At 39.4% G+C, this 23,471-nt stretch overlaps 1 protein-coding gene and 1 long non-coding RNA gene across 5 annotated transcripts in view; one reads left to right on the forward strand and one right to left on the reverse strand.

Annotated features, from left to right (window-relative positions):
* Positions 1 to 3,154: 3,154 nt before the first annotated feature.
* WNT7B (Wnt family member 7B) overlaps positions 3,155 to 23,471 on the reverse strand; it is a 102,616-nt gene continuing 82,299 nt past the window's right edge. For all 4 annotated transcript variants that reach the window (XM_071733305.1, XM_071733304.1, XM_071733307.1 and 1 more), the window contains exons 3-4: positions 17,924 to 18,195; positions 3,155 to 6,642 (exon numbers count right to left, since the gene is read on the reverse strand). In XM_071733305.1, coding sequence (XP_071589406.1) covers positions 6,163 to 6,642; positions 17,924 to 18,195 — 752 coding nt within the window. In that variant the 3' untranslated portion in view covers positions 3,155 to 6,162. The remainder of the gene's footprint in view (positions 6,643 to 17,923; positions 18,196 to 23,471) is intronic.
* Positions 10,835 to 12,024, forward strand: LOC139791263 (uncharacterized). Its single transcript, XR_011723846.1, has 3 exons — positions 10,835 to 11,291; positions 11,421 to 11,580; positions 11,829 to 12,024. It is a non-coding gene; the product is annotated as an uncharacterized lncRNA (long non-coding RNA).

Genomic DNA, 23,471 nt, shown 5'->3' on the forward strand with positions numbered 1-23,471 from the left:
ACAAAATCATAAATGAGACACTTCATAGGAAACTGCTTCATCAAATCACTGGGTAATGATCCTGTTTTTATGGTTCTCTTTGAAATAATTTCTGCAGGGAAATGGTTCATGCATAAAATTAGGAGTAAGAAATTGGCTGGGAGAGATGAGAACAAGGTGGCAATAGAAAGGAAAAGCAAGGCCAATTTCACTGACACTAATAGAATATCTATTCCACAATGTGTAAAATAATAAAGCTTGCAGTTAAAAAAAAAATCTAAAGAAAACACAATTAGTGTCCAAGAGCAGCTGAGGCAAATAGAGGAGGGGAAATGGGAGTTCATTCACACAACACATTTTTTGACACTTAATTTCAGCAGATAAATTATCCTGTGTGTCTCCCCGGGGTTTTTCTCAGGTTGAGAATGAGGAGAGGGACTGTCTAATTCTCCCCCCTACCCCCCTCCCCTGGAAGTTCACTCTCCCTATTGTGGAAGGAGTCCAGAGAGGCTGTCAGCTCACTTAGCCCCTGTCTTTTAGTCTTTTAAGCTGGGTGGTGTGAATAGTCTTCAAAATGCCTTTGGGTTTCCCTTTACCCAAAGATTGGGGGAATGCTCCTTTTCATTCGCAGCCACAGGAATCAAACAATAAGATCAAAATCTTGTAATCTCCTTGGGAATTCCTTTAGCTGCACGGGATCTAAAATGCTGGTTTTCCTCTAAATTGCTGGGCAAATGAAGGCCAGGGCTAATCATACATCTAGCTTTCCATGCAAGTATTTCCAGTGTCTGGAGCAGTGACATTTGTTTGGGCTTGCCTGTGAAATAAATGTCATTTTCAATATCTGTGCACAAGTTTAGAAGTCATTAAACTGGTTCCTCGTTGATCTTATGGTCTGTTTGCAGGGAGAATAAGAGGACCCAGAACAAAAGTAAACTTTAATTTTTTTTTTTTTTTTTGGCCTGTCATAGTACCAGATTCTGGAAAAGGACCATCCTATCAAATCATGACTAAAGATTTTGAATTTACAGCAGTGTTATTTCCTCTGCTTCAGTGCTCTGTGCAACACAACACATAGCAAACAACCACGTATTATGTGAAAGCTACCATCTTTATTCTTCAGCAAACAGATTCTTTAAAACACAAAGAGTTATACTGCAGGAATGTGCAGGAAAAAAATAAAACAACAAACTAGATTTTCTCTTTAAAAACTGAGATACAAAATTCAAATTTGCAACTGCCTCTCCCCTTTCAGGAAATGATTCCCTACAGTTCCTAATATCAGCTCCAAGACCAAAAGGAAAGTACTTGCCAGCCTTTGGGCATTTTTGTTCTCCAAAGAAAGAGTTTAAATGTGCAAACTTGCAGATGAGGACTTTGGATTTGAGGGGAAAAAATATTGTGGCTAAATTTCAGCCTACAATGAGGTTTGTTTTTCATGCAGGAGGTTTATTACAATATCAGTATCAAAAACTGAAATTGCTTACAACTTCCCTTGCCCTTCCACTTTGATGTGTTTCCCTCAGACATAGTTTCAGTTGTGTATATCCTGCATCTTGCTGTGGCTGTCACTCAGAGAGAAGAATGTTGGGTCTGTACTGTACGACTTGCTGTACGACCTTCTCTGTGGGAACTGTCATTGCAACAAAAGTTCTGCAGGATGTTTCCAGAGGAAACCTGCAGTCATTCTGTCCAGTTATGAAATTTGCTATGAATGCAAATTATCTCTAGCTTTATAGAAAGCGTTTTCTGATGATCGCCAGTAGTGCCTTCAGCAGTGGAAGGCATATCCAGTTATTTGCATGGAAAAGCTGGTGTATGGGACAGTCTTGGTTTGTTTCTTTCAGTATCACTTTTTGGTGTTAACCTTAAAGTCAAAAAGAAATCCATGGAAACACATTTGAAACTTTAAGTGGCCTACTCACAACATACTTTAAAAGATTTGCAGACCTTTTGATAAGTTTCGTCGACTTCCAGATGTATCCTAGAAAAGAATATTTCATTCATAGATTCAGAGAATGGTTTGGGTGGTAAATTATCAAGTTTCTACTCCCTCTGCATTGACAGGCACACCTCCCACTAAACCAGGTTGTTAAAGCCCATCCAACCTGGCCTTGAACACTTCCAGGGATGGGGCATCCACAGTTTCTCTGGCCAATCTGTTCCAGTGTCTCATCACCCTCGCAGATAAGAATTTCTTCCTAATGTCTAACCTGAATCTACCCTCTTTCAGTTTAAAGCCATTACTACTTCTCCTATTGCTACATGCCCTTGTAAAAAGCCTCTTTCCAACTTTCTTTTAGGTCCCCTTCAGGTACTGGAATTTCACCATCTACTATAAGAACTTCCTGAAGCTCTGTTCACTGGTTTTCCATGATGTAATTAAAAAGAAGGTTCAGTGTTTTCTTTGGCATCCATGGGTAAAATGCTGTGCATACTTATGCTGCTATAAACCCAGGGCAACTCAGTTCATCTTAATGAAGTTATTTTGGACTTAGTTCATGTGGAATTTGGCTTTACCTTTATCTATAGCTGAATATTTTCCCTGAGGGGCAAACACAGCAAAGGTTGTACATTTTCTTTAGATTTCATGTAAGAAGACACTACCTTCAGTATTAAGGAGGTTGCTACTATTCTGACAAAGTTAAATAATATGAAATCTTGTAAGTCCAGATTCAGGTAGGGTTTTTAGCTGTGTCTGTAACGTGCTTGAATAAGCTGGAACATATGTAAGAGGTCAGAGTCTTCAAGCCTCTCCACCATGCCTCTTATTCCACTTTGTTTGCTAATGTCTTACATGAGGCTGATGTTCAAGAATCATTCTGGAGCTGGATGCCACATTTCTATCACAAAACATTTATCTCCTCATTTGAGTCAACTGAAGCTTCCAGTAGCATTAAGGTCGGTACTTGTTCCAGTTTCTCTATTCCATTCTAAGTAGATGACTTTGGACTTAATACCAAACACAGGCACATTAATTTCTGTTTTTCATGAAACACAAAAACTGTTTTGGACTTGGAATCTGCTTATCATTTCTCATCCAGAGAAGCCTGTACACAAACTGCCTTTGCTTAAGGCCTTTTTGCTTTCTTCTTTTTTTCTTTTTTTTTTTTCTTTTTTCTTTTTTTTTTTTTTTTTTTTTCCTAAACAAAGAACAAACAAAAAGAAAGGGAGCTAGAAGGGGGAAAATTTTTTAATGGAAACACATTTCATCTTTTGTTTTCTGCTTGCCATAAAACAGTAACATAGTAAACAAATTGATCTTTACTCTTAAATTCTTTAATAACATACAGTATTCTGAGTTTTGTCATGGCTAAGTTATGGTTAAACCACGTTGTGTTCCTGGTTGATTTCAAACCTCTATTGTCACAGGTCTTTGATATCAAACTACATTTTAAGAAATGAAAGTTTTCTGTAACCCACTTCCATGCATAGACAACTCTATTGAAAGGTCACCTTTTTGGGGGGATGTTTCAGTACATAAGTAGTAATAGTATTTTCTGACCAAAATTGCTTTTCCCTGGGACATAGTTCAAAGTCCATGCTTCTTTATGGTCAGCCCCTGCTTAGTGTCCTACAGTACCTTTCTGAATGCTGCACCCCCACACGAGTGAAGCTTTTACAGGATGCTTTGAAACATTATATTCTAGACAGCTAATCCAATCATTGGACTGTCAAAATGGTATTAAGGTAGATGACAGAGCTATTTGAAATAGGCGTATTTAAAAAAAAAAAAAAAAAAAAAAAAGAGAGAAAGTGTCACTTTGGTCCACTTTTCTGAGTGGTTGGTGTTATAATATATAACCTTTTTTTTCTTTTTCAACGCAGTGTAGTTCACAATAATTTAAAATACTCTATAGACATTTAAACGATATACAATAATATAACTTAATTGGATTCCTCAATTGTACTTAACAAATACTATTCTAATATATTTACAGTATCTAGTACCATAAGACTGTGCATTACTGTGCTTGGGAGCTTTATTTGCTTCCTGTCAAGAATGTAGTGAAAGTACAGTATATCACTATTATTCAACAACAATACCCATGAATCAAAGGGACTTTAAATTATATGGAGTGCCTCTAGTGTTTTTGGGAGCCCTCGTTGACTTCTGTGGAGTTGCACTCTTTCACACCCAGGCTGGTATTTAGAAACCAGCAGCAGCCACAACAACAACAACAACAAAAGAGCTCTTCAATTTTGGATTGCTGCATAAGAGACTCATCAAAAGGGTCTGATTTTCAGGGAGTAAGTGCTTGGGGCCAGAAAGGCAGGTCCTCATGAATGTAGAAATGAAGGTCCCCAGGTGATGAGTTACTTTTGATAATACAGATCCATAAAGTATGGAGGTAATCCTGGCTCATTCACATATCCAGCATTGGAGCTGGTGGGGCAGTAGCTCCACCAGCCCCTTGCCCCAAGAGCACCACTTGGCATGACAAGTGCTCCCATCTCAGGTGGGGTGGGCTCATGGCTCTGCAGCCCCTCAGTAAAAAGTAATAAAATGAAACAAAAGCTGAAACTGAAGATGCGCAGACGTTGGGAACCTTTCAATCCAAGTTTTCAGAAAATCAGTCAGCGACCCTTGCAACAAGCAAACATTTTTGTGATTAAATGTGCTGTGTTATAGCAAGCATATCTGGCTCTTGGGCTTAAAAACACTAGATTTTACAGTAGTAAAATATCTGAGGATTTTGTTTAAAATCTCTCATAGGGAAAAGGTGTGTGAAATGATAATTGAGTGCTGGTGTGAAATGTCAGCTTCTTTCTTAACTTTCATTTCTTTACCAGGGAGTACATTATTGCCAGCCTTTGAATAATGACAACACAGACTAACCCAAATTTTAGTTTTCTTATGCTCGTGAAACCACCACAACTCACAGGTTGGAGCAACCTAGAGCTCAGCTACCACATTTTTATTATCTTCTCAGTTCATACTGAGCATAAGTTATTTAAAACTGTTGCTAATATTAACTTTCAACCACTGAAGGCAAAATGGAAAGCTTGGAAGATCCTGCCAGTGCATTTGACAGCAAAGCAAAAGCTTTGATAGTTGACATGTCTTTGTATGTCTTTGTACCCTAAAACTCACTACGAGGAGCTGAGGGCAGGTGCTCCATGCCTCAAGCCTGAGTCTAAAAAGAGTCATTCTTATTCAGGAGGCAAGCAGGAAAAGTCTTTATCAAGCATTTGTAACCACAGTTTTGCGTGATCTTTTTGCTCAGTTCTGGTAATTGCTTAAGGTCTACAGTAATTGAACTCGCTCTAATAGTGGAGTGACAACAGATCAGTAGCATTGAAGAACTTAGGGAGAACCAAATACAAAAATCATAAAGTCAGAGTTCTAATAAGTTTACATTTAGTACAGAATTAAGTCATAGCTACCCGTTAGTGCTTAGGATTTTTTGATACTATTAAAAACATAAATAATTATTTTCAATGTTCATTCAAAGAGTTCCAGTGTCACTGGCAGCTGATGTAATTTTGTGAATGTTATTTTTTTCCAAACTGATAGTGGAGTATTTCCAACATAGATTTGTCTACCAGTTGTTTTATTTCTACCTGCTTTCTTGAAAATTTATTTGCAGCAAGACTGCTGTGTTGTAGTCAGTGAAGATTTAATTTCCACACACACACACACACACACACACACAAAAAAAAAAAAAAAAAAAAAAAAAAAAAAAAAAAAAAAAAAGTCTTTATTTGCACAGGTCTTGGTGTTTTTGTTGTCACAAAATAGGAGAAAGTGTCTTTTTCTTTTAGATTTCACAGGAGCTGCAATGCAATCAGCCTCTCTGATATGTATAACTTAAAACACTTACTAGGAGAACTTTACAACACCCAGACTGTAAAAAAAAAGTAAAAACAAAAGAGAGAGAAAGTATAATGTGGTTGTCAACATCACCTTAATCCTGTTGCCCTTGTTTCCAAAGAAGTTGCAACAGCCACCCAGCCAAAATGTACCATCCTTAGAAGTGTAAGTCATGGGGAGGGATTGGTTGTTGTGGTGTTGGTTGCGTTTTGCTTTTTGTTTTGTTGTTTGTTCGCTTTTGTTTTTTGTTTTGTTTTGTTTTGTTTTCCCAAAGAAGATTAGATGTGCAAAATGATGCTGTCGTCTTTTGTTGTACTCCACTTTTTTCACTCGTGGCGATTTGTTCTGTTCGTTTGCACGTGACGCCATTATTTGCAGGTGAACACCTCTGTCCGCTCGCTACACGTGTTGCACTTCACAAAGCAGCACCAGTGGAATTTGCAATTGCATTGCCACACCTTGGTGTACTGGTGTGTGTTGTACCCTCTTCCACAGCACATCATGTCGCACCCATCCGCGTTGGGAGAGGTGCGGTTGCAGAGTCGTCCCTGGGTACCGACGCTCCCCGTGGAAGCATCTTCCTCACAGTAGTTGGGTGACTTTTCAATATACACTAAATCCGTTTCCATGGGTTTCTGGTAGCTCTTAATCTGCTTGATCTTCAGGAAGGTCGGCTGTCTTAGTCTGCTGGCTCGTACCACCTCCACCTGCACTGCAGCGTTGTATTTCTCTTTCAAAATATATCCAATCTCTCTGAATTTAGGAAGCGTGGTCCAGCAGGTCTTAGTTGTACAGGAACCTGAAACTCCATGGCACTTGCACTCCAATTTCATTCTCTCTTCCAGAACCTATGGGTACAGACATTTGCATATTGTTACTGCAGGAAAACGCTATTGCAAGCTTGCCTAAATATCAGTCTGTTTAATTCATACAAATATTCTTTACTGCCGGTTGAAATTTTTCAAATGCATTCTCATAAATATTCTCACCTCCCAGCAGAAGGCTTGTGACAAGTTCTGCTTTTCATGGCAGTTGGTTGGAAACGCAGCATTTTGTCATCTTGGATTAATACAATGCCAGGTTGGAAGGGACCTCAAGAGTTATCTGGTCCAACCTTTTTAGGTAATAATATAGCTTAAATGAGATGGCCCATCAGTCTGTCAAGCTAAGTCTTAAAACTGTCCAGTGTAGGGGAATCCACCATTCTGGTTCTAAGTATTGGGAATTATTTACTTTAATTAAATATACTATAAAAAGACACATCTTTAGAGACAAAGTAATTAATGGGAGTCCAGCAACTTTAAAACATTTTTATGAAACCAGAAAAAAAACAAGAAACAAAAATGGTTTGAGATTCAGAATACTTAATCTTAATTGCTTCAAGTAATGTCTAAAAAAATTTAACCAGGTTTGTGCTGGAACAATATATACTGTTTTGCTGAATAGGCATTCATGTTCACTCCATGATTAATACTGGCAGTGGAGATGCCAGTGTACCTGCTAGTTATTTCAGAGAGCACACTATTCCCTTTAAAAGCAGCTCTCCTTGCAGTATCCAGCCCAAATATCAAGCAAGTGTCCAGCCACAAATACATTTTTGCACCAGGGCAACAATGTGCCACATTAGAGGAGATAAAATCCACTGGAGGGTTCTGCTAAGCTGTCAGCTAAGGAGAAGTGGGACTATTAATTATTGCTATTGCTAGAGGAGTAGGTTAACCTGGAAGAGGTTAATCCAGCAACAGATGGCCTCTATAAGGGACCCAGAGTGTCAGGCACTTGGGCTCATGTTCTGCTCCCAACCTCCCCAGCTGCCAAGCCTTTCCATGGCTGGGCCATTCCTCTGTCCCTGGGCATGGGTGTATTCCCAGAGGAAGGCAAGCAGATGCCCACCCACTCCATGTGCATGGTGGAGAGGAAACCAGCTTCATGAAAGTACCTCTGTTTTTCTGCCCTCATGCTACCACTTAAGCCTGACCACAATTGCACCCACAGTCATCGTTAGCTCATGAAAATCAAGGCCCAAGAACAAAGCAAACTGATATTTCCCCTTTGCAATGTGATGCTAACAAAGAAATATGAGCTACTGAGCTTGTCTTAAAGCATTACTGATGCTGCAGACCATCTCCTGTAGTGGTTTCGTTGCAGATCCCAGAACATGACTGAAATGGGCAAAGGATAAAAGGGTCGAAATCTGAGTACAATGGCATAATGAAGTAGAAGGGAAGTAAAAAATGCTTACTGCTTAAGAAACTGGCCTTAAATAAAAGCTGTACAGATCTGGTTATCCCTGCAAATAGAGGGCACCCTCCTGAGTTGTTTGAGTTTCACTTAAATTGTATGTTTTGTTTTTTCCCCAAATTTCTGGGGTTTCAATATTAAAGAGAATATTTGGTTTTGATTCCCCTTTGCCAACATACAGTAGGAAGTACAAGACAGCTGAGCATCCTATTCAAAAATACCTTAGACCTTCTGGACACTGGCTTTGCCCAAGTCAAGGTCAAATTAGCTTTTCAGAGGCACAACAGGGGATTTTCAAGAAGGTTTACTGGACTGGAGAAGAAGCTACTATAGCTACAACTACTCTAAAAAGCAAATCAGTGAGTTTATGATGAGCTGCTTTTTGTGGACACTGGAGAAGCCACTGCTGCCCAACAAACTGTATCACCTTCCTTTTTTCATTACAGAAAAACAAGAATCTAGGAAACTTGATTTCTGGAAAACTTGCCTTCTACTGTGGCAGCTGCAGTGAGTAGAGGGATGCCTTATGAAATGCTCCAGGGTCTCTCAGGGTTTGATCCCTCTGTCTCTACATGCCTGTGTAGATGCATCTGATTTTTTTTCAAAGAACCCCAAACAAGATTCTGATCTTGCTCCATAAATCTGGCTTAAAATATTGACATTTAGATGCACATGCATGCAGACGTAGAAACTTACATGTATATAGACACACATATATATACACAAATTAGATATTTTTTGCTTGATGTTGCTGAAATAATTTGATTTATTTTGAACTAGCCCATTTCTACAGCTCTCTCTTTTAACCACAGATCAATGAACAGTTGCTGCCACAAACTGTGCAGCAAAATTCATGACAAAATGTGGGTGGAGACAGCCTTGTCTACACATTCACTACACAGCACTATAGGATCTAAGAATTCCCAGGAAAGCATTACCAATGGGATGGATCTGCTCCTCTTCTTCCCAAGCAGTAAATCTTGGTGAAGAGCAGGCTTGTGATTTAGAAAGTGTTTTTTTTCAGGTTCTGCAAGTGATTGTAATGTCTATTTTTTTATTGAAAAATTCAAGTCAGTAACTTGCTTAGAGTGGCAGGAAGTAGGGTTGATGCTTCTTATTCTTGATGAGGCTCAATGCTCTGGACACTGTCCCAGGTAGCCTCCATCTCTGTCATTGATGTTCTTTCCTGATACAACTGAAAGTGACATTGTTCCTGAAGGACAAAGATATCACCCACTTTGATATCCTAGGTGATACTTTTATATATATATATATATATATATATATATTTATATTTGTATGGGTGTGTGTATACATATGTTTGCCTTTGTGTATGCATTTGGTTGAGCTGCTGCCATTTATATACATCCCTGCCTGGCACCCTCTGTAATGTAATCTTCTTCAACAGCTTTTTATCTAAGTCCTAATTTCTTGTGTTTCTGTATTTTTATTTTTTTTTTGTTGCCTGTCTAAAGATACAGTTTCTTGAGAAATCTGATTTCACTGCTGTATTTTTTCAAAGGTTCCCACTGTTTACGATGGTGGAAGAACTTGCAAATGCAAGCCACACAGGCTCAAAAAAGCAGAAGTTTCAAAAAGTATTAATTCATGATCCTGAAGCCAATCTCACAGGTTTTTTTTATTTTTTTGGAGGCTTCTCTCATGAATTTGGAATGCTTGGGGTTACTACACTGAATGCAGGCCCAATCATCAGGTAGTTAAATTCCTGAATGCTATAATTTGTGTGCCCACAGTCAGCTGTGGGTATAGAATTGTGCCCAAAAACTTGGAGGTCAGGGAATACAAGGCCCAAACTAAGCAGATTCTAAGCAAGATTATTTTTTCCACCCAGATGCTGCGGAGCATTCGGCTTTGCTGAGAAGCCAGCACACTCTGGCTTTCCCAGAGGGATGTCTGTCTGCCTGGTATCTCAACCAGCTTCCCACTTGCTATCAAGGTGCCACCAGACCTGGCGAGGGGAGCAGGATTTGACCATGTTTGCTCAATGCTGTGGATGAAGAGCAACTGATGTTTTTTCTTCCTAAATGTTCCTTCAGCTCAGTCTTCCTAGCAAAATCCCATCAAAGCTCTGACCCTGAGCCTTATTTACTCAAATCTAATACCCGATGCCAAACTAGGTGCCTGATTAAAGACTGAAAATCGTTAGCTCGTACGACCCACTCTCTCAGCAGTTTCATTTGTCATATGTCAGTGCCTCCTATCTAATCTTGAACAGTTTACAGCAAGATCTACCTCCCAGAGCAAATTCCCATCGGTGGACTGTGCTGCCTCAGACTAATCGTAGGAACATTCCTTAGGTCTCTTTTCCACATACGGACCCACTCCCACCCCAGTATCCTCTTGCCAAGTAAAATTCTCTAACTACTGCTACTTTGCTAAATGAATTGTGAAATACAATGTTAAAGCTTTCTTATCCCACATATTTTTATACCTATATAAATCATACACCGAAAATGCAATCTGAGGGTTGTCTGCTGCCAGTTAAGTAGGAAAGGACGTGCAAAAACTGAAATAAAACTAAATGATATGCATGAAAAGAAATTCATTTTTTTCAAGTTCCATATCTAGACCCAACTGCATAACATCAGATACAGTTTCTGAACATATTAAAAACCCTATCTGGATAAAATATGTAAAAACAATAGTAACATTTTGTGTGTGTTTGTTTTGGCTCGCCTTTTCTGGTTTGTGTTTTCCTTAGTGGAAATGCACATTTTTGGACCAGATGTTAAATGTAACAAAATCCATGTTACTTTTTGACTGCAGTATCAAAAAGAAACAGAAGACTTCAGAGTTTTCCCCCATCAAATATGCAAGTGATCAACTTTTGGGTAATACCAGTACCAAAAGAGATGGATCCTGGTCACCTCGTGTCACCACTCCTTTGATACTTGAACTGCTGCAGCCACAAGAGCCCATGGCTTGCTGATGGTGTGTGGGCACTGGCTAACCCAGTGCAGCCTGGGCTCCACCACTGCAGCCAAAATGATGATCTCATGGATCCATCTGGGAAACTTAAGTTGGGTTTGTTGTTGAACTTAGATAACCAGGAGTATAACTAATATTAGTGGGGAATAATGTTATTCCTCTGATACAAATGTCCTGAAAATATTCTTCATTAATAGCAGATCACAGAGCCCAAAACTGAGCAGTTCAAGCCATGTCTCCTTGCTTTGTTTCCAGGCCTGTGGAGAGAAGACATGGAGCAAACAGAAGAGGAATACAGGTGCTTCAGGTGCATATTTTTATCCCTGCTCCATTGAGCACCAAAACAGTATTTATACCCTGTGGGATGGAAGATGAGGAACTGAATTACTGTGCTTACTCACTCTCTTTTCACTTCCCTATTTTTCTTACTCTTTAGTTTGATGGGAGAAGGGAGCCTCTGCTCTGCAGTGGATAATATCCAGCTACAGCATGAGATGGCTTTCCCCTGGCACTGGACACAGCTCAGCAAGACTGGGGACACCCTGACACTGAGAGGAATCAATTCATCTCTTCCTGCCCTTCACCTGCCTCCCTAGGTAAGGCACCCACTCCCATAGTATCCCTGCTGAATGCAAGAAAAACCTTAGGAAGCCCACTGCTCTCTTTACCCAAGTTCTCGTGGCTGTCAGGAAAATAAAGGATTTTGAGACCTGCTGCCCATCAGATGAAACTCCTTCCTGTACTGAAGATTGTCTCTGCTTTCCAGAAGAAGAGAAAATAGCTTCTAAGTTTAAGCAAAAACCTGCTGCAATTGGTTAAAACTTTCTGAAATTTATGTTTACAGTGAAATGTTGCAAAAAGCAAAAGTCTTGAGAATCAGCCTTGAGGTCATCCCCAGACTGAGTGCAATTGATTGCACTCCCTTTTCTATGGAATTTGCTGTCAAGCTGAAAGGTAAAATTTTTAATATCATCTTAAAAGGATGAAAACATTTCATTACTGGTTTTATTCAGTCAAGGAATACAGACATGTCAGCTTGGGGAGGTTTGCAGTAGTATTTTACTAGGTGGATGATATCTATCTTGCATTCATTGCATGGTATGCATGGGCATGCATGTTTCTAGAAAGAAAAGAAAAAACATTTAGCAAATCCTAAAATATTTGGCTATTTCCCCCCTCTAATTTTAAAGCAAAATGTTCAAAAGCAGGATAGTACCAGATGTAGCTTCTGGCAGTCAGTGTTAAGGGTGTGTTTCTGGAAGAAAAAAATAGGCTAGTAAATCCAGCCCAACTGGAAGCAGGAGAACTATCCTCATGAGATTTTGAGCCAAAGCTTGCATATTCAGGACATATGGATAAGCACTAGTTATCCATCCAACCCACCCAAGCTGTAACACCAAACTTTTTGAAATTGGATTTATATCTGTCTGCAAATCAACTTAAGTGGGAAAGCAAAAAGTATGCCATCAGGCACAACTATTGGAAGCTTTTTCTTTCATGAGTGTTCTTGCAAGGGATGTACAGTCTCAAGAAATGGTGGAATCAGGGGTGTAAAACCTGGAAAGTTGCACTATTCAGATCACTGAAATTACTTAGGAAACAAAGTCACATTTTGAAGAATATTTTAAACTTATAGGAGCATAAAATTAGTTCAGCCTGCACTGAAACTTTGGGGCATTTAATCCAGTCTTTTTCTAGGGATTGCTTCTAATTGTTCAGTCCTGTTAGGTGACAATGAGGGCAGTTTGCTACTTACTAGTGCACGCTGTGTGTGCATCTTGTGAAAGTGAGCTTATTCATTTAAATGTTTCATGTGGGGCACACTGAGCTAATACTTTCTGACACACAAACAGACAACACATAAAAGTGTTGTATAATTATCCATAATCACACACACACACCCCCTACTTATATACATCTGAGTATGTGTGTGTATATATATAATGAATGGTGACCAACAAATCACCTTATTAGCTGTTCTACCACTAAAGCATGTCAGCAAAAACTCTTCCCAGTACCACAGTGCTGTGGCTCCAAGAACTGTGAGAACGAGCCATGGCTTAGATGGAAATGTTGTCCCAAGTAATTGAATAATCTCCTCTGAAGAGAGTCTGATTTTTTTTTTTTTTTCTTTTCGGCCCCACTCTCTTATTGTTTTAAATGTAAAATAAGATGTTGTCATCTCCTCAGCATTCAAAAAAACCCAACAAGAAAAAGCCCATCGACAGAGGAATAAATATTGGGATGGTACCAGGCTGAGTTTCTGGCAGTCAGTGTGGTGGGTGTGTTTCTGGAAGAGAAAAAAATAGGCCAGCTTTTTCTCCACATAACCACAGTCATTGTCTATCGTAAGAGCCTAATTGATTGATAAACTGTCTTTTCTTCTTTTTGGTAAAGCTGTGATCTGCTACCAATTTGTCAGCTTGTTCTTTTCGCTCCCCCCCTTAAAAACAAACAAACAGAAAAACCCCATATTTATAACAGATTCCCCACAAGAGCTGGTCATTGTTTTGAAGCTTTCAACAAAAAGTTAAGATTAATGGCATGCTTTCCCAGATGTTACTCCTTCTAAGTTCATTTATCCCAGAATAAAGATACTTGTTTCTAAAAATACATGGTAGAAAGCTGTCTCATAAAACAGCATCAAAGCTTACTTGGTTTTGTTGGTATTTAATTTTTCATTATTCTATCAAAGTTTTGCCCACAGATCTCTGTAATCACTCAGATTTGCAACCAGCCATTCTTTCAGAAACATTTGCATTAGACTTACACTGCTCTTCCTTTGTGGGTTTGTTTTCCTGTACCACACTTGCACTTTCCCTCCTGATGAGTAGCGGCCATTTCAAAACTGATGGGGAAATTAGTTACTACACTCTCTTACCCAGCACAGTGTCCTTTTGCCCCAAAGAGTAAATCTTCCATCAGCCTCATGTCACCAGGAACCACTCAGCTTTTATTCCTACCAAATGGCACCAGTGTCAAGTGTATTGTTTTGATGATATTCAGTACAATTTTATGGGAAGCTTCTGGTGCAATTCGTTACAAATTTATTACAAACTTCATAAATTTGCTCAGAAATGTAATTGCAGAGCAATTAGGGAATGCAGTGTGGGGCAATTAGGGGCTTCATTCTTTTTTGAGTAATCAAAAATTCCCTGAAAAGCCTAAATATAATTTTTTTTTTCCAAGTAGTCATCACCATGTTGCACTGAGCACCTCAGCCCCAGACTTAAGTTAAAGAGTCCACAGAACTATTTCCCCTCTCCTCATCTCTTTGCAAAGTTTGTACTATTATTTATAGACTGTACTGTTTTTTCTTCAGAGTTAAATTCCTCGGGGCTCTATTTTTAACAAATACCAGCAGGCCAGCTTTTGAGAACATCCCTGTGAGGGGAAAACAGAATAGTCACTGCTATAGTTACAAATACTTCACACACATCTGGGACAAGTGATGGGAGAGATGGAGGGTGGGCAAGTTACTGCATCAGGACATCAAAAAAGCCCACGTGATGGTATAAGAGAGCATCCAAAGAATTACTCTGGGACAAGACATCTGGTTAGAGTCTAGGATAATGATCCTAAGAGTGATCTTCTGGGCATCTCTTAGAGGTCTAGTGAGGTCATCAAGGCCCTTCTACTGACTTCAGATCAAGTTGGAAATAACTGTAGGTGGGGTTTGGAGCTCTTTGAATCCTTTTTTCTTCTTTTTTTGCGTATTAGGGGGCTCTGGGGTTTAAAGAGAAGACTAAATGAAGAGAGCACTTATTGGCTAAATATTGCTCTCACCTAACTCAAAAAGCCATTTCAGTATGGGCTGAGCCTGGAGAGAATAAGAACTGTGAGCAGTGCCAATGTTGATGTAAATATGGGGGGGGGGGAGTTAAATAGTGAAAGTGCTGTGAAATACAAATGATTGGGAACTGGACCAACGTTCATATAATCAAGTGGTTGGATTTTTTTTTTCCCCCTGTCCTAGTTTTGATAAGATTGAACTGTAACTAGAAAACATTAATGGTTGGCAGAATCTCTGTAGAAAGCTAAAAAAATCTCATCTTGGCACTCCCACTCTAAGATCTTAAGGATTATTAGAAGACTTAGAAGGGAACAGAGAGGGTAAAAAAAAAAAAAAAAAAAAAAAAAAAAAAACCACCTGAGTTGCCTATGGTCTCCTTCTTACCTTTATCTATTCAGAAAAATATCTGTACTTTGGTCCTTAATAAAAGTAGTCATGAACCAGAAGCTTGGCTTCCAACTGTTTCTAAATGTAAAGATATGCAGATCAGCAGGATGGTACTGACAGAATCTTACTCAGAAAGGTACAAGCTTTTCTGAGTTTTGTTGTGAGATTTTTGGAAGAGAAAAGGAGGAAGGTGGTGGTTCAGCATTGTGCTTCAGCAAGCGTCCAGAGATAATTGCACTTATTTCTGACCTGAGTGTGAATAAGGACCAGGTGAAGTATATTAGAATGACATATAAGAAAAATCTCCTGGTTTCTGATTTTTTTTAGGCTCACAATTCAATCCAAGTTTAGTCAGGATCTCCAAAACTGCCAAATTTCAGGTGAACGTGGGTCAGCTCAAGTTTGTCTGGATTCTCGGAAGGGACTTAAGAATTTGCATTGAAATTGCATAAAACTGTGTAACTGCTTTTGTAATGGTTTGACCCAGAAACCAAAGAAAACATATTCTAGTTTCCAGAATTTCGTTCTAGACTTAAGTTTTGATCAGTCTCAAATTCAGAAAGTCTAATTTATACAAAAAGCAGATGACCTCAGACAAACCAAAATCACCAGGTATTATATCCTGTGCAAATTCGTATACTCATTTGATGGGAGTGTATCTCATAGCACCAGCATTATTTCTATACATGATCCCTAAACCATCTTTTATATGAGTGCATTCCTTGGAATTTGATTGATCATACTTAAAAACAAAACCCCTCACTTAATCCTTTCAGTCATCCTTAGCTTTTGAGGGTGATATGACCCATTAACGATTAAAATTAATAGATAAATACTGAAAAATGCCACCAACAAGGAAGTGAGTAAATTCCAAAATACTATTTGTAAAAAAACTGTAGTTGAGGAAAAAAAAAATGTTGTCAATATTTACAAGCTTTTTCACTTCTGTCTTATAAACATTAAAGTGAATGTTATAATTTGTTTTTTCAAGAACATTTGCAAAAATTTAAGTTCTTAGGAATGTAAATGAAATTCATGAATGCTGCTACTAGAAATATCTGTAAAAACACAGATTTCTTTGGTTTGCTTATGTCCCCCTGCTTATGAAATTCTGATGAAGAGTAAAAATATACTTAATAAGAATCAGCATTGTGGTCTACTGGTAACTGGACTGTATATTGAACTTGAGGACCTGGGATCGGTTACTTATTTCAGATATTGAGCCATCTTCTGTCCTCAGGTGAGGAACTTTAATATTCTGTGTCTATGCATCTGCTTTTGCTCCTTTGCCCTTCTTTCACATCTAGCCTGTGACACGTTCAGAATAGGACATGCATCACCATCTCTGTGAGGGTGTCACAGTGCCCACCACAGCAGGTTGCCTATTTAAACAGAGATGATAGATACATCTCACAGTAATAAACACTTTCTTGCAAGTTTAATGTGTGGCTTCCAGCTTCTTTTGCATCCAAACACAAGGTGAAAAACCCAGGCCAAGAGAAGTGATCAGACCTGGAGCTGGTCAAAAAAGCTGCTGGACTTTCAAGAGCAACTCGTAAATGCTCTTACACCTGTGGCAGAAAGTTTGGGGGAAAAAAAGATGTGCCACGCTTACGAATGCTTTTCTGCCTGGCTCTTCAGTCAGCTGAGACCTCAGTAACAAGTATTAGTCAAGTATCAATCCTGTTTCCACACTTTAGATTATGCCCCCATAACTGGTCTCTTTCACCATATTGAATTTATATAGTACTTTCATCCCAATTACCTGCACACCACTTCCAGCTTCAGCACACAGCCAGCAGTAGTCCCTGAGAGGTGTTGTTGCATGGACTGGGTGTCAATAAGCATTATCCAGTGGGATAATTGTACTGCTTCTGTCAACACCAGTTCAACCATCTCTGCCCACCTCAGCAGCTAGTGCTTGGTGTTGAACTGAAAGCAGAGACTGGTTTAGAGAAAATTTCAGTCTAACTTTGGCAGGGTAGGTGTGGAAGAGTGGTATATTGGAGTCTCCTAAAAACACTGAAGGGTAGAAGCAGAATTTTTTTACCTGGGTGAAAACACTTTGATGGGTACAGTAAGATTTCTACTGAGTAGGTACATATGTATAAAGATTCTACTTTTTAAAGGGCAAGCTTTGAGAGCTATGAAGATTGTTAGTCAGTGCATATAAATAGCATAGCTCTATGTTGTTTTCTTTATAAGTAACCCATTCATGGCCGTGGGCATAAAACTGTTCTTCCAAAGTGACACCTGGGCAGATGTTTGTGGCCCACCAGTGTGAAATGGACAATTGCACCTTTTCTATAAAGAAAGTATTTCATTAGAGCTGTGGTCAAATAATTGTTTTGTTTTGGGATGGAATAAATAGCTGCAAGTGCTGTGGGAGTTCAGCCATGCAGACAGTCAGTCCAGTCCCATCACAAGGCCTGACACCTCTGGCTAAATTTTTGCACAGGAGATGAAAAGCAAAGATTTACTGTTATGCCAAACAGCTTCAGCAAAGGCCTCTCTATCATCAGTGGGACTGGAGAGAAGGCTTAGGAAGCTGGAGGAGCATCTATAATACACGGCCAGCTTTGAATAAAAAGAAGCAGCAATAAAATGGAAACATTAGATGCCATCAGTTGACTTGACCTGGGTGTGAGGTAACAGCAGAGAGAGGGGTAAGTTCTTGGGGAACACCTCCTGCCACCAAGCCAGCCTCCCCCCTTCCTCCAGCACACACATTTCCCCATCCCTCATCCTTTCTGGAATACCTTTCTTCCAGCCTCATTGTTGTGCAAGTTCATCAGCCTCCGTGCATTCTTTTTGATTTCTCGGGCATCAACAAACCTCCGGGAGAACTCAATGCCGTATCTGATATCCGCAGAGCAGCCTCCCCACTTCCAGCCCTCCTCCTGGTTGTAGTAGCCCTGTTTCTCTCGGTCACAGCCACAATTGCTGAGGTTGCCCTGGCTGCAGGCGGCCGTGACAGCGTGCGCAACCCCCGCAGCAGTAATGGCATAGGTGAACGCAGCCTCCCTGCTTCCTGTGGAGAGAAGCCAAAAGCTGATGGGTCGGCAGAAAGGCAGCACTTACTTACTCAAGAAAGTACACACATGACCTACAGCAACAGTGTCAGGCAGAAATGCAAGGAGGGCATTGCTTGTAGTGGGTAATTCTTACAGAATTACAGGTGTTTTTAAAATGCTTAGCTCAGCTGGGGCTTATTACCTCAGGTGAGCACCAGCCTTATGACAGCCCCCTCTAATCCCCTTCACCAGAGGACAATTTGAGTCTGGGCAGTGGAGGTGAGGCAACGCAATTTGTGTTCACAGTGTCTAGTCATGTTCACAAGCTGAACTTCATTTCAGAGGAATAATAAATACAGGCTATTGGAAAACAAGTTACCTCTAACCACTGGCACTGCAAGAAAAAAGAGAAGTATTCAGACAACCTAAGAAATACCAGACCCTTTCAGGTGTGCAAGAGCTAGGACAGAAACGGGAAAGATTATTAATCCACCTTTATAAATTCTCCAGTAGCACCTGCTAATGATCCTGAACTTAAAATATTACAAAAGAGGCCTGCCGAGGCAAGATCTATGTAGGTTTCTGTTTTTTATAATGTTTCAAGGTAAAGGAGAGGCTACTTCTTCCCCTTGCTGACATCTCTTGCATAATAGTTTCTCTGGAATGACCCTTTTCCACCCCTTCTCTGTCTCAACCCTCCATATTAGCTTCGCTATGGAACACACAGGGAGCATGGAAGTGCTGTGGAAACATTATGGAATTACAGAATTATTGAGGCTGGAAAAGATGTCTAAGATCATCAAGCCTATAACCTAGCACCACCACACTGGTTATATCACTTTGTGCCACATTCACTCTGTCTTTAAACACCATCAGGAACGGTGACTCCATCACTTCCCTCGGGAGTCCATTCCAATACCTGATCATCCTCTCCATCAGGAAGTGCTTCCTGATATCCAAACTAAGCCTCCCCTGGCACAGCTTCAGGCCATTATTTCTTCTCCAAAACAAGTGAGATACCATCATGGAACAATAGATTTGTTTATAAAAAAAAGTATTTTTAGAAGAAAGTCCTTTTTTTTTTTTTTTTCATTATGATACCACTTGTTGCCAAGGTTGCTCATTCCCAATTCCAAGTTATAGCTGTTGATATTGAGTATATGAAAAGAGGCAAATAAACTTCCTTTCTTTACTAGATACAGGTTGGCTGAGTTGCCTGTGGGATGCACATAAGTAAGGAGATAAAAAGGTAGGACATTCAAAAGGGTTGTTCATTCCTGCTGTTTTGGGAGATTGCACTCTCTCACAGATGTATTGTAGAGATGTATCATGGTCCTTGCTGTTTTGTTGTTCATATTTATAATATTTCCTTACAAGTTGCCTTTTCAGCACTATCATAATTTTCTTCTGTGTGTTTATCTGGTGAAAACCAGACAAACTTGTAATACTGCAGCCAAAGAATAACAGCAGTGAATTTGCAGAAAGTAGCTGAAAAGCTTTAATGACCACACACAGAGCTTTGACGTCATTAATGGATTTGGGAAGAACAGGGGAAAAAAAAAAAAAAAAAAAAGGTTTCCAGAGGAGAAAAAAATCCCAAAAAGTTCAAAAGCTATTTTAATTTTTTTTATTTTAGGATTCACAGATATCATAGCTACTCTGGAACGACCAGTGCTCCATGTGGAGATTTTTATGGTTTATATTCCTTATTTTCATGGCTATCTCCCTGAAAGGTTACACCACTGCCAGACACGAGAAAGATCCTACAAGAAATAATCATAAACTGTTTTTTTTGGTACCATTTATGTGTTACTCCAAAGCAAGAAAAAGGAATATAAGGTAAGAGAAAAATAAAAGGGTGCTGTGCTCTTCAAGTACCGAGAAGGTTAAACTGAGTTGTGCGTTGATTACATTGTGCAATAGAAGGAGTGACTTTGCTCTCAGACACAGAAGTGTTTTGTTGGGGTGTACGATGTGTGTAGTCTGGTTCAGTGGTTCCCAAATCGTGGTCTGCAGAACACTGGTGGTCCAAGAGGCTACACTAAAGGGTTCACAGCTAATCTGCAGAGCCATATTAAACACTGTTTTTAATAGTGTTTTCAATTAAAAGTTTGATGATAACGATGTCTGGTGGTCTGCAATAAATTCTGAGGGTTGATAGCCATCCAAAAAAGTCTGAGAACCTCTCTTCTAGTTCCTAGTGTGTTCTCTAAAAATGCATATTGATATTCACTCCTCTCTTCACCCGCCAGCTGAAGTCAAAGCTGAGATCTGTGTTTTAAAAGGTATCCTGTTGACTTGCACCATTTTTTTCTTCATCTTCTTTCAAAACAATCTATTCTTAATATAAAAATTGTAAGATTGGAAGTATGAGATATATGAGAAACTACATATATGGACACATTCTTCTTCCTCTTCAGGTTGAGAGTAAATGAGAGTGCAAATCAGATCCAGGAAATTTTTTAGTTCAAACACCTTGGAAACACATGTAGAAATGCTTATTAACAAACAGAAACATACTCCTGTCAGGGAACAAAGCAGCTGTGAGCTACAGTTAAGTAGATTTACTCAGAGATTAACCAGAGAGAGCTTACATTTTATATTTGAGCTCAATGTATTCCACATGTATCCAGAGTAGAAGATAAGGAAGTTTATCATGGCCACTGCATCTGTGTCTTGTCTGTGAGTTTTCACACAGCACTTCCCTTGATCAGTTTTGTAAAACTAAAGAATATCCTGTCTTTATCTGCCTTTTGCTTCCATTATATTGCTGATTATTTCAGGAACAGAGGAACATATCTTTCCTTCACCCACCTGAGAGCTGTAGCAGAGAGGGAATTATCTCAACTCAAAGGATAATACCAAATGGAAACCATATTGAATCTCTAGAGATTATTCTTCCGTTTGAATGCAGCTCTAGCATAGGAAGAGCTCAGAAATAAAATCTGACTTGAAAATCAGATTCCTCTTGCAAGTTAAGTTGACCTGCTAGGAATTAAGCTTTTTGGGATGGGCATGGGGTTTTTTTGTTTGTTTTTTAGCTAGAGGATGTTCCAAAACTTCCTTTGAACTTCAGTGTTAGCATTACCTCAGCAGTTCTCTAAAGTCCTAGGATCAGTAGAATCTATCACAAATTGCTGATGGGGGAGGGAAGGGAACCTCTGTGCTCGAATAATGTGTCTGCTGTACACAAAGCTTTCCATTAGCATGTCATCACTTGGAAACAGTTCTAAGCAAGCCTTTGTTAGGCAGCTAAAAATATTTAAGTAATGATTGCTGTGATACCTGAATGAAGAACAATAATGTCATTTTATGGAATTTTCTGAGATTTCAAAAATATTCTTGTTCTGCAACAGAACAGAGAGGTCTTTCCAGAGATATTCATGAAATGGGGGAAGTTTATAATTAGCAGATTTGACCCAACTTTGAAGCTAGATTTTTCTTTTTCCAGTGCTTATCCTGGTCACTTAATTATTTGGGACTATATATGCTCACTATCTGTGCCTTAGAAGAAACATTTTGGTTGATTTTTAATGTTTTCTGTCATGTAGGCAGAATAATTCTGTCACAATATTATTTTAGTGGGAAAGAAACTTTTTGGTGTGACTCTTGGATTCATCCATTTCCCTCTTAAAAATGCCTGCCTTGGTGTCAAAGATGACAGTTCTGATTTAATGCCCAAAACACAGAATGAACATTTTAATGACTAATATAAGTGTTAATCTATCTGATCTAATAACTCCAGGAGACCACAATCACTACTAATTGAAACAAAGCCTTTTCCCTTTGGTGGAAGTGCTGAAGGTCACTGCTTGTGATCTGCCAGGCCATGAGAGTCTGGCCTGGGGTCTACTGAGCTGAGTTGCTGCCATTTGCTTGAGTGCATTTGCAAAAGTGCTCTGATACCTAGCAATGCAGGCAGTTCCTGCTCAAACAAACAGATACTGCCTGCATTGCTTCCTAAAATGAGGGATTTTTTGCAGATAGGGGGAAAGGAGCCTTTTATCTGTTGTCAAAGTTGTGAAGCAGCCTATACTTTACCTCTGTGTCTAAGTTTTAGACTATTTACTGAGTACTCAACTTATCACGGTCTGATGTGGAAATTACTACAAGTTCCACAATGGCTATAGTTCACTACTGCATAATATGCATGTAGTCAGCAGTGTATTTTCATCAGGAACCACAATCAGCTGAGAATCATATGCGCTAAATACATATTTTGAATATTCAGTTGTGAGTGCAGAGTTAAAGACTTAACTCTTTGCGGTTATTAGCGGGACATCTATTTTTCTGATTAATTAGCTGAGAATATTGCTATTTCATCCATCATTCCAAAATGTCTTTAGTCAGCAGCTAGATGAATGACTGCCACTGTCAGTGGCATCTATTACAACAGCTATGTCAGCTATTACAACTGCAATTTCACTTGAAATGTGAAACTATAGAATATACCCTGTTTATCCAGTCATTTGCTAAACCTTGGATCAACAATGACAGAAGAAAACACTACACACTGCTGTTAAACAAAACAAATTCCCCATGTACTTCCACAAGACACCAGATTGATTATATGACACAATACAATATGCGCAGTGGTAAGAAGAAATGAACCATGGCAGAAGTTTGATTTTTTTTTTGCCAAACTCCTCCTTTTCAACAAGTCATCTTTTGCAAGTGAAAGCTGAGGCCACACTGAGTGATTGTCTATGGGCAAAACACAATCGATACATCTGGGTGAGCAAATTAAGACAACAGCACCTAAGTGGGGCTGGATGAAGACTTTAGCAGAAAAGTTTAGTTCCTTTATAGTTTAGTATTTTATTCAACACACTCATTACCAGTTCTCAAGGAAAATAGTACAGACTCTTGTGTTTGGGTTCAACCCAAGGGCAATCCAAATCAGTGAGCATTTTCTCACCGTCTGGAGCAGATCTTTCCTCTAATTGCATTTTCAGTGTAATTCATTTTGGGCTCTTTCGTTTATTATCTGAAAGCAGGGACTGGTTTAATTTCTCTATCCCTTTAATTTACTACACCTGTGGCTGCCTGTCAGAACTACAGACTACTGAACATTGCACAAGCAGAAAAAACACAGTAGAAAGGCAAGGCTAACAGGTACCTCAGGGGGGTCCGTAGTCCATCCCTCAACCCTAACATAGGCCAGTAACCCAGGTGTCCATCGCAACAGCTTTTTATTTATCCTGTTCTTAAAGATCTCCAGTGGTGGGGTTTCCACAGTCTATTCCAGTGCCTCAGGACCCCTACTGGTACACATTTTACTAATATTAACCTG

Source organism: Heliangelus exortis, chromosome 1 (genome assembly GCF_036169615.1).
Source record: "Heliangelus exortis chromosome 1, bHelExo1.hap1, whole genome shotgun sequence".
Lineage (NCBI taxonomy): Eukaryota > Metazoa > Chordata > Aves > Apodiformes > Trochilidae > Heliangelus > Heliangelus exortis.